Source organism: Macrobrachium nipponense, chromosome 6, assembly GCF_015104395.2.
Source record: "Macrobrachium nipponense isolate FS-2020 chromosome 6, ASM1510439v2, whole genome shotgun sequence".
Classification (NCBI taxonomy): Eukaryota; Metazoa; Arthropoda; class Malacostraca; order Decapoda; family Palaemonidae; genus Macrobrachium; species Macrobrachium nipponense.
This window is the reverse complement of record NC_061108.1, coordinates 75,991,005-76,001,914: the sequence shown is the minus strand read 5'-3', so window position 1 is coordinate 76,001,914 and position 10,910 is coordinate 75,991,005. Positions and strand designations below refer to the sequence as shown.

At 39.3% G+C, this 10,910-nt stretch overlaps 1 protein-coding gene, 1 long non-coding RNA gene and 1 pseudogene across 3 annotated transcripts; all 3 read left to right on the top strand.

Moving 5' to 3' along the window:
* Window positions 1-1,730: 1,730 nt before the first annotated feature.
* On the top strand, window positions 1,731-4,875 carry LOC135216791 (tigger transposable element-derived protein 1-like). The gene is made up of 5 exons (XM_064252276.1): window positions 1,731-4,064; window positions 4,198-4,272; window positions 4,402-4,491; window positions 4,618-4,713; window positions 4,819-4,875. Exon 1 carries the CDS (start codon window positions 2,066-2,068, stop codon window positions 3,770-3,772), a length of 1,707 nt encoding a protein of 568 aa, XP_064108346.1. The 5' UTR covers window positions 1,731-2,065; the 3' UTR covers window positions 3,773-4,064; window positions 4,198-4,272; window positions 4,402-4,491; window positions 4,618-4,713; window positions 4,819-4,875.
* Window positions 4,876-4,998: 123 nt separating this feature from the next.
* LOC135216790 (uncharacterized) lies at window positions 4,999-7,211 on the top strand. Of its 2 annotated transcripts, XR_010314924.1 has the most exons (7): window positions 4,999-5,128; window positions 5,271-5,353; window positions 5,482-5,932; window positions 6,203-6,285; window positions 6,428-6,510; window positions 6,656-6,738; window positions 6,929-7,211. It is a non-coding gene; the product is annotated as an uncharacterized LOC135216790 (long non-coding RNA). The 2 variants fall into 2 exon arrangements; XR_010314923.1 differs by having other exon boundaries at window positions 5,121-5,353.
* Window positions 7,212-10,358: 3,147 nt separating this feature from the next.
* On the top strand, window positions 10,359-10,476 carry LOC135216940 (5S ribosomal RNA; annotated as a pseudogene).
* Window positions 10,477-10,910: the final 434 nt, after the last annotated feature.

The window sequence follows — 10,910 nt, the reverse complement described above, 5'->3', positions numbered from 1 at the left end:
TGCATCATGAGAGCAAAAACAAATACGATGACTGCTGAAAGCAAATGTCTCACAGTCAAGGACACAGTACAGTCATCGCAAAATGGAGATTTTCACGGGATATCAAGAACCCATAAGTGAGTCTTGTATGTCCAATCCTCAAACTGCACCACATTGTTTCCTGTCTCCTTGGCATATAGGGATATGACCAAGAAGACACTGATGACGTGATAGTTAAAATATCCTGGAGGCCATTGGGACTGTCAACATTTTTCAACTCTGGCCTACCATAGGATATAAATCCCAATATGGCAGTGGGCATCTTGTGGGTTCTCGGGAACCAACTGCCGACTTTGCAAGTTGGTCAGCTTTCTCATTCCCAACCACCTCAACATGGGAAGGCACCCAACAGAAATTTACTCCTTTCCCTCTTTTCACTAAAAGCAGCAATTCCAATATATCTAAAATCAGAGGGTTTAAAGAGTTAAAATACTCCAGTGACTGAAGAACACTTCTCGAGTCACAATGTATAATAAAATTATTTCCATTCTAAATTAAAATCTGTAGCATACAAAGAAATTGGCAAGTGACAAAATGGTTTAGCTCTTGAATGAAAAGTTGTAATGACCCAGAAAAAATGGTCCTTGGTAAAGTCATGCAAAGTTTTACATACCTTCTTTTATTCAGGATAACCATTAGGGTTTAACAATGAAAGAGAGAAAAAATCAAGAACCTAAATATGTGTTATTCTATATGGTTCTAAGTGGCATAACAAATTATGTTGGGTTTAGATACATTATTGTGCCCCTCCCCAACAATATTTCAAAATAACTATGGCATCATGAAGGCCCTTTGTTGTCTACTTAGGCACGTATGTGACTGGGACTTACCCTATCACCTACCAACAGACTGTGTACCCAAAATTGGCTAGATGCTTGGACTGGGCAAAATGTCTTATTTGTAATTCTGAGCCCCCATAAAAGAACAGGGGATTTGGTCTTCATTCTTGGCCAGAAATAACAAAGCAGGAGAAAAGTGACAGCTAAGTATATGGGTGATGAGAAGTTGTCCTTATGTAAAAGAGCCACATTGTCCTCATCTAAAACAGTCAGGAGGCCAAGATGGTAAACCCAGAACCAAACCCCACTGGAATCCTTGGTCCAGTCCTGCAGAATAGTTCTGCCTGAAAACTCTCAGGTCCGAACATTATCAGACAGTTGATGATCCTATCACAGTTCCCACTTATTTAGCTTGGGATATAAACCTATTCCCAGCTATGAAATCTTTTCCTATTTGTCAGATCCAATAAATTTTACAAAAAGTGAAAAATTCCACAATACAGGCGGTCCCCGGGTTACGACGGTTCCGGCTTACGACGTTCCGAGGTTACGACGCTTTTTCTTAAATATTCAATGGAAATTCCGTCCTGGGTTACGACGCTTGTTCGAGGTTACGACGCTGACGCTTCCGACGCTCCGACGCAGAAACCCCTCCACACTTAACCAACGCTCCGAGTTAACGACGCTTTTAAAAAACGCATGCTATGATAAAAATCCTTTATAGTTTAGCACAGTACATAATAAAAATATGTTTTTGGTTACATTACAACAAAAATTTTGAGGTTATGATGATTTTTGACCCTTTTTTTTTTCGTATTTTTTGAATTTTTTTAGTGACGCCGCATATGCGGAACTAGTTTGCGGGCGAATTAATACACTAGCTTGGGATGCGCAGTTTAAAACAGTCCAAAAGCGCAAATATAATGAAAAATCATTGCTTGTTTCCAGTACATAATTAAAAAAACTAAGTTTCTGGTTAGATTACAACACAAATTCCAAGGTTACGACGTTTTGTTATGCTTTTTAACGATACCTCATATGCAGAACTAGTTTTTGAGCGGAGGTGCATAAATTAATTAACGCTATTAAACTGTATGGTAAATTGACCGAACAACGACCTCAGACGGTCGAGGACGCCAAGCGTAACAATACGAAAGGACGCCACTTCAATCGCGTGCCTGCCTGCATTTCACTAGGTTGTGTGCTGAGACGTTGCTGAAATTCCTTGCCATTTTCGCAAATTTACAATGGCTCCTAAACGCCAAAGTACTTCCTCCGATGATAGTTCATCCAAGAAGAGGAAGGTCATCACGATGGAGGTCAAATATGACGTGATAAAGCGTTCGGAGAAGGGAGAAACTAACACCGAAATAGGCCGTTCTTTAGGCTTGAGCAGGACCACGGTGGTAACCATTGTGAAGGATAAGGAACGTATTCTGAAGCATGTTAAGGATGCTGCACCGATGAAGTCAACGGTGATAAACGAGAAGCAACGTAGCCAGAGCATTGTTGAAATGGAGAAATTGCTCATGATCTGGCTGGAGGACCAGAACCAGCGACGTGTTCCGGTGAGCTTAAGTGTGATCCAGGAGAAGGCTAGAGCGCTGCATGAGGCAGTAGTGAAAAAGTTTGGCGAAGGCAGTGCTGGTGGTGAATTTTCCGCGAGTAGAGGTTGGTTTAACCGTTTTAAGGCTCGTGCAAATTTGCATAATGTGAAGCTGCAAGGTGAAGCTGCTAGTGCTGATAGCGAAGCAGCAGAAAGTTTTCCAGGTGGTTTGGCTGAGATAATTAAGGATGGTGGTTACACGGCTGACCAAGTCTTTAATGTGGATGAGACTGGATTATTTTGGAAAAGAATACCAAATCGAACGTACCTTTCCAAGGAGGAGAAGTCAGCACCTGGCCATAAAGCTGGAAAGGAGCGACTGACTTTGCTGTTTGGGTCCAATGCAAGTGGTGATTTGAAACTGAAGCCCTTGCTGGTGTATTTGGCCGAGAATCCCAGGGCTTTCAAGGGCATTTTCAAGAGTCAACTCCCTGTGATTTGGAAATCTAACAAGAAGGCGTGGGTTACCTTAATGGTCTTCGAAGATTGGTTCAATGACCATTTCGTGCCAGCAGTGGAGCGGTATTTGACTTCGAAGGGTCTGCCTTTTAAGGCCCTCTTAGTCCTGGACAATGCCCCTGGTCACCCTTCAAATTTGAGCGACATGCATCCTAATGTGAAGGTGGTGTACCTCCCACCCAATACCACATCGCTGATACAGCCAATGGACCAGGGAGTAATAGCTAATTTCAAGGCTTACTACCTTAGAAGGACCATACGTTTTGCTTTGAGGGCCATAGAAGCTAACAAGGAGTTGACACTGAAGCAATTCTGGAAGGGCTACAACATTGCAGATGCAGTGAAGAACATTGCAAGTGCTTGGGACGAGGTGAAGACGACCACTTTAAATGGGGCCTGGAGGAAACTGTGTCCACAGTTTGTGCACAGTTTTGAAGGCTTTGACCAGGCAGAAGACGTCGAGACTGTGACGAGGAAGATCGTAGGGCTAAGCAAGAGGCTGAAACTAGATCTTGAACCTGATGATGTAACAGAGCTGCTGGCTTCCCATGGAGAGGAATTGTCTGCAGAGGACTTACTAGAACTTGAACAACAAATGATTGAGGAAGAGGAGGCGGCACCAGAGCCAAAACCCAGGTCATTAACTGTGAAAGGCTTGTCAGAGGGTTTTACTCATCTGGAGAGAGCCTTGGCTTCTTTTGAGGCAGAAGACCCTAACGTTGCCAGGTTTGACAAAATCAAGAGAGGAATCATGGATTTGGTGACTTTCTACAAGGAGACCCTGAAGGAGAAGCAGACGAAGAGAAGTGTGCAGTCCAGGCTTGACACTTTCTTTCACAAGTCTCCAGTACCACCACCTCCCACTCCTAGTCCTGGTAAGGAATTCTGAACTGTTTTACTAATTTATGTGTTTACATAGTGTACATATTAAAATGTGTTAATTTTTTAATGTAACAACTAAATGTAAGAGTAAATTGTAACTTCATTAATTTTCATCATTTGTAATTTTATTGCAGAAGTGGTGACAGTTCCAGATCCCCCTGTACTACCTGTGACAGTTCCAGATCTCCCTGTACTACCTGTGACAGTTCCAGATCTCCCTGTACTACCTGTGACAGTTCCAGATCCCCCTGTACCTGGACCCTCTGTATCAGCCCGCCCACCTGTACGTGTACAATCAGGTAAGCAATTTCATTTTTCTCATTTTCATGTTGGAAATTGTTTACACCCTACATACATACGTACACTAACTTACATAGTGGTACAATGTGTTTGATGTTGCATAACCTTATTATTTTTTTTTTTTCATTTCAGACCCCTTTGATAGTGACAGTGACCCAGATGACCCTGAGCCTTTCCATGGTTTTGATGCCTCGCCCTATACATCAGGTAAGGAATCCTTAACAAATTTGTATAAAATGTTTTATAAATTGCTAATAGAAATTTTATTAAAAGTGTACATATGCTACAATTACATCCACCTTATAATATATTTATGTACCCTATCATTCTTTCCAGATGTAGATGTTCCCTCATCAGTTGATACGAGTATCACCTCTCCAGAGCCCAAATCAGTTGATACGAGTATCACCTCTCCCATTCCTTCAGGTAAAAGAATTCTTCATTTTTTATATTGAACATACGTATTACACACTACATATGTCAAACAGTAATAACATGTGCAGTAGTTACAGTAGTAGTAACTATCATTTTATATATTTTTTATCATTCCAGACTCCCAAGCACCTGCCCATCCCACTCCATAGCCCAGCCACCCACTCTCATGTACCATATGGCCATCCCAGTAAGCAAGCCAACCACTAGAATTTGGTAAGGACATTTTTTTTTATTAATGTTTTAATATTACATATGTAATAACCATGTTATATATGTAACATACATACTATAATCATATGTATTACATTATCATTCCAGACTGGCATGCACCTGTGACTTACATAAACCAGACCTCTACATAGCCTACATGTCTTCATTTTGCTGAAGGTAAGGAATTCTCAGTTGTGTTTAATGTTTGCATACGTACAATAAATTTTGTACACCTAAGTGGTTACATACTGTCCTTTAATATTAATTCTTCATTCCGACAGCTGCATCATCCTAGCCTGTTATCTGTGATAAAGCACACTGAAGTTAGGTTTGGAATGCATCCTTATCATGAATGCTCTACACCTCCACCTCCATCTCCCTTAACCTAGGTAACAGCTTTGAGACTCACTAAAAGTTGGTAAGTTATGTAAGGAATTTCTAAATTAAGTTTTATACTACATGTTATATGTGATATTAAACCACTGTATGGTGCATATTACTGTATGTAACTTACTATGCATAGAGTACTTACTGACAAAATTATTTTTTGTACATTCCAGAACCCCCTGAATGATGTAGGCTATGGGGCCACATAAGACTTTGTCCATCCAGGGTTACATTGAACAAGAAATTTAAACTAAAAGTAAGGAATTAATTAACATACATTAACTCTTTTAGTACTCTTGATATATCTACAGTAATTAACATATGCATTCACAACTTTCTGTAGTGTATATTTTGTACACTAATTTTGTTACTTTTTCCTTCCAGAACCAACATTTTTCACACAACTCCAGGTTGTTACTACAAGTGTCATCAAGGGATAACTACAAGTAGAAGCACCATTTTTGGATGGAAAAAATCCTTCAGGAAAGTATACGTATCACATGTAACATGTAGTGTAACAAAGTATGAACAGTAAGGTTTTTACATACAGTAGTACATACATACGTATTACATACGTACATAACTTTTTTTTACAGGAATTTCCAACCAAGTTTGATTATGTACATATGTACATGTTATAAACCACTGTACGTATGGTTACTGTATGTAACTTACTAAACATACATAACATGACTTAACTTTGATACTTTTTTGGTACATTCCAGAAAACCAGGACCCCCTCCATGATGCAGGCTATGGGGCCACATAAAACTTTGTCCAGGGTTACTACATAACATAGCACGACAACTGTAAACTATGTACTACTGTACTAAAGGTAAGGAATTATACATAGTAGTAAACATACATTAAGTAAGTTTTATACGTACATACTAAAAAAAAGTGACCAAGATCTCTCACATGGGATAAGTGATCAAGGTCCCTCATGGAATTGGTACTGTACACTCCCTGCTGAACAGGGGGTGTAGACCAATCATTTACATAATGCATACCAGTTGATATTAAACCACTGTATGGTGCATATTACTGTATGTAACTTACTATGCATAGAGTACTTACTGACAAAATTATTTTTTGTACATTCCAGAACCCCCTGAATGATGTAGGCTATGGGGCCACATAAGACTTTGTCCATCCAGGGTTATAGTGAACGACAATTTTAAACTAAAGGTAAGGAATTAATTAACATACATTAACTAAGTTTTATACATGTTATATATGTGATATTAAACCACTGTATGGTGCATATTACTGTATGTAACTTACTATGCATAGAGTACTTACTGACAAAATTATTTTTTGTACATTCCAGAACCCCCTGAATGATGTAGGCTATGGGGCCACATAAGACTTTGTCCATCCAGGGTTATAGTGAACGACAATTTTAAACTAAAGGTAAGGAATTAATTAACATACATTAACTAAGTTTTATACATGTTATATATGTGATATTAAACCACTGTATGGTGCATATTACTGTATGTAACTTACTATGCATAGAGTACTTACTGACATACTAATTATTTTTTGTACATTCCAGAACCCCCTGAATGATGTAGGCTATGGGGCCACATAAGACTTTGTGCATCCAGGGTTACGTTGAACGTCAAATTTAAACTAAAAGTAAGGAATTAATTCACATACATTAACTTTTTTACTCTTGATATAACTCAAAGTAAGGAATTATAAACTAAAAGTAAGGAATTAATTAACATACATTAACTCTTTTACTCTTGATATCTATAATTTACATATTGCATTCAGGACTTTGTGTAGTATTTTGTACTAATTGTGTTATACTTTTACCTTCCAGAGCTACCAGACTGGGATTTTAGTGTACTCCAGGATCTAACAAATACTACTACGAAGTGTACAGTGCATAATATAGTGTTTAGTGTATAATCTAACCTAAGGATTAAGTGTAGTACATTGTGCTTTATAGTGTCACAAGAGTTTAATAAAGAATTATACCTTCAAGAACCATCCTTTGCCATTGAAATAACCACACTACACATCATGCAATATACTTGCATGTCACACAGGTAAGGTCTCTAACTTTTTCTTAGTTTAAGGCATATTTCCAAGTGTCGTTCCGGCTTACGATGATTTTCGGCTTACGACGCGCCTCAAGAACGGAACCCCCGTCGTAACCCGGGGACTGCCTGTATTACTCTAAATGGATAGTATATAAAAATATATGAGAGACTGGACTCAAACCCGGGAACTAATTCCTGGGATTCAAGAACCCCCTCACCACGTCAGTGGTCCCATATCAAGGAGCGTCAAGTGTTATTGATAAATTTGTTACAACTTCAGCTCGGAGACAGAAATTCATCATATAAGAATAAGTTCTAATATTTACTGAACTGAATTGAGGTCAGTCAGAATTCTAAATAATAAATATAAAATTCAAACATCATGATTAGATAGCATTGTATATTGCTCTTATTAACTTATATATTTCTAAATGTTCATTATATCTAGTTTTAAATTTAATTTTCTTCACAATTTGCCTACATATAATAAATAAACTTTCTTTGAAGCATTCATTTATTTTGTCTACTTCAAAATCCACTTTGTCATTTTCTTATATATTTAATTTGTTTTGTTACATATAAGAAAGTGTATACAAATCTCTCTCTTTTTCTCTGGTATGTGCTCAGTACTTTATTTGATTTTCACTGACAAAACATACACAACTGTTTGTATTGATGTTTAAAAGTAAGATTTTTTTGTTTTCACTCATTATTATTTTTAACGATTTCAATAGTCTTCCTATCGTAATAAATCTTTATAAAAAAAATTAATTTAGATTTAAATATTTGTTCATATGCAGAACAAACCTTTGGTTTTAACAATAGGATAAATCATCTAGCGCTAGCTGGAAACTGGTAAAAACAATGAAAGATTGTAAAAGAAAAAAGGAATCTGTGGCATCTGGAAACTCCTGCATATACGTGGTGGATGTTTGGTCTTCAACCAAGCTCTGACCCCTGTGATATGCCAGTCTTTTTTTTTACTGCCTTGGAGACCGGAGTTTTGCTTCGCTCTCCTTTTCCAAGCAGATTGTTTTTTATTGTAGCCTGCGCTTTATTTCTTTATATTCAGCCTAGAAGTTCCGTGGACATCAACGTGTTATACAAGCCTTCTTTGTTGTTGCAGTAGATGCGTCTTTAACTCTGCATCGGCATCGCTTACATTATGGCTGATAGGCTAGTCTGTCTCCTCAGAGAGTATTGCCCCTTCAGAAAGACAGGACCCCTTCCTTCGCTTTAGTGTTTTGATTTGAAAAATTGTGTTAACATTTATGTTTTCATGTATCTTTCACGCATGTCTGGGAACTTTGTAATGTTTTAGTGTTTCAGAATGTGTGTGTCGCAGGATGCTCAGGACGAATTTTAATGGCTGATGATTCGAGTTTCCCTTCTTGCAGAGCCAGTCGTGTTTGTTGTCTCACCTCTTTCCCTAATTTTAGTAGGATTGGGGCGTGGGCATTACGGCTATCATCCGTCTTTCACTCCATCCTCACATATTATAATTACTTTAGTCTCTCTCAGGTTACATCTTCTTCCTGAGGGAGACAGAGGTTTCGTTTATTTACAGATTCTGAAGTTGTCAGCCCTGTTTCTCATCTGGAACCTGGCGGAGTTCTCCCACAACTTGAGAGCCCCCTCCTTTGCTTTCATCTGACAGAGATGCCATTTCACTATTTTTGACTTTTGTGCTTGTGCTGTGAAGAAGTGAGTCTTTCATGCAGTCAATGCTGTCGGCAGTGGGTTCCTTGCTATTATTGAGCCCCTTCCTGCTCAACAATTAATGTTGTCTTGTGGGGATACCAACCTTATGGTTTGCTGTGAACATCGTTTTCATATGATGTTAAACTGGGTAGTGGTATATTTGTAATACTATTTTGCTTTACGTTTTCTGCTACTCAAATGATATTTTGCTCTTTGTGACAGTTCAGCTCTGTGACATCGTGAATGATTTGTGATGTCGTGAATGGGCTTGTGACGTCATGGTTCTGCTGACTGCATAGTTCTCGCTGCTCTGAGGATAGATCTATCTCCCCATATTTCTACGACGATGTTTTTTTTAAAGATTCGTTGCTATCCATCACATATACGTATCCTAGGAGTCCATCTGGTTACTGTAGGAGATGTTAGTATGCACTGTTTTGCCATCTTCGCTGTCTCACCAGGACCCTGGCCTTGATCTACAGTCCAATGTTGTGATGTCTGCTTAGGTGGTGTCTCGCCTACTCTTGTTGAGCAGTGGAGTGACTTTCATCTTCGTCCACGGCACCATCGCAGTCTATTGTAACCAGCAGTGTGATCTTCCTGGAGATGGTATCTGGATGGACTGCTGTTTTTGGCTGTAGCTGTCTCAGAGTCTCTGCAACTGAGAGGAGGAATGCATCTAATTTCTTTATTTCAAATACAGAGTCATCCAAGATGGCAGTAGTTTGGGCATGGCTTGGGCTAATGGGTTCTCCTTCCATTGATGGGATATTGTTCGCGTGCTGCCACCTGGGTCGCTCCTTTTCGCTCCACCAGTGAAGAGGCCGAGACCATCGACCAGCCCTGGTCTTAAGAGATGGCATGACGTCATTCCCAGCGTCCTCTCCCTCTACGACGTCAGGTGCGGTGGCTGTGCATCCTCCAGTTATGACATCATCTCTTCCCAATATGATGTCATCGTCTATTACTGAGCCGTCAAGGTGTTGGTTCAAGTGGTCTTCAAGAGGCTGTAATCTTTGTTTGGAGAAAGGATTTATGATGTATCTATAAAGATGAAAAGTCATAACGGAGGCTCTCTTCCCGACTCCTGCTTGTAAGAGACCGAGTGGAGAGAGGAGTTTCACTCCTCCTACTTCTTCGCCATCACAGCCTTTTTATCATGTCAGACGTTGGAGGATCAAGGACTTTGTGGTTTCGTCAGCTATGATTAGAGTGCTTCACCATCTGCCCCATAAGGTCATGTTTTTTCCTCACATGTTTGCGTTCGTGAGGTTGGCAGTGGAGCTAGTGGAAGGAAGGCATTCTTGGAGCGATCTTCTCACTGATGTTCCAACTTGTTTCGCTCCACATGCCACGAACAAGTACGGGTGTCACCACTGGTCCGAGTACGAAGTTCATTCCTCGTCCACATACTTGACCATCGCCTATCCATGTAGATGAGTCAGTACATATCCAGCTGTTTGATATGTATTTTCATCCATCCATGGATGTGTAGTGTCATGACCGGCCAACGACCATACCACATTAAAAGCTCGCTTCTCGTCCGATCAGCAGAGTTCAGCAATGTTCAGTCTGGTCAGTACTTGGATGGGCGACCGCCTGGGAATGCCAGATGCTGTTGGCATCTGAATTTCGTCTGTACACCGACATCTGCTTTTGTACACCAACTTCCATCAGTGTATACCAATGTACACATATGTGTAAGCGACCACGTACGTGTACCATTTACCCGTATACTAAGTTCATGTACGTGGTTCATTGAACGGACATGTTTTGGGTGTTCTCTTCAAGTTACATTTTGTTTGGATGGATGGATGTATGATATTTAGGGATAAAGCCCAGGCACTGGGGCCAAGGAGGCCATTCAGCGCCGTAATAAAAGTTAAATAAATTGAATTATGGTAAATGAATTAATGACTTAGTAAAAGAAATGATTAATAAAATTAGATGTGACCAATACATAAAATAAAAATATGAAGTTTAATGAATGGCATAATATATATTAAAAATAGTTTGTCTTTAAAAACTGTATGATATGATATATAAATAAATAACTAA

Bases quoted from the DNA above. Each gene is read 5' to 3' on its own strand.
- LOC135216791 (XM_064252276.1), top strand. From the start codon at position 2,066: ATGGCTCCTAAACGCCAAAGTACTTCCTCCGATGATAGTTCATCCAAG.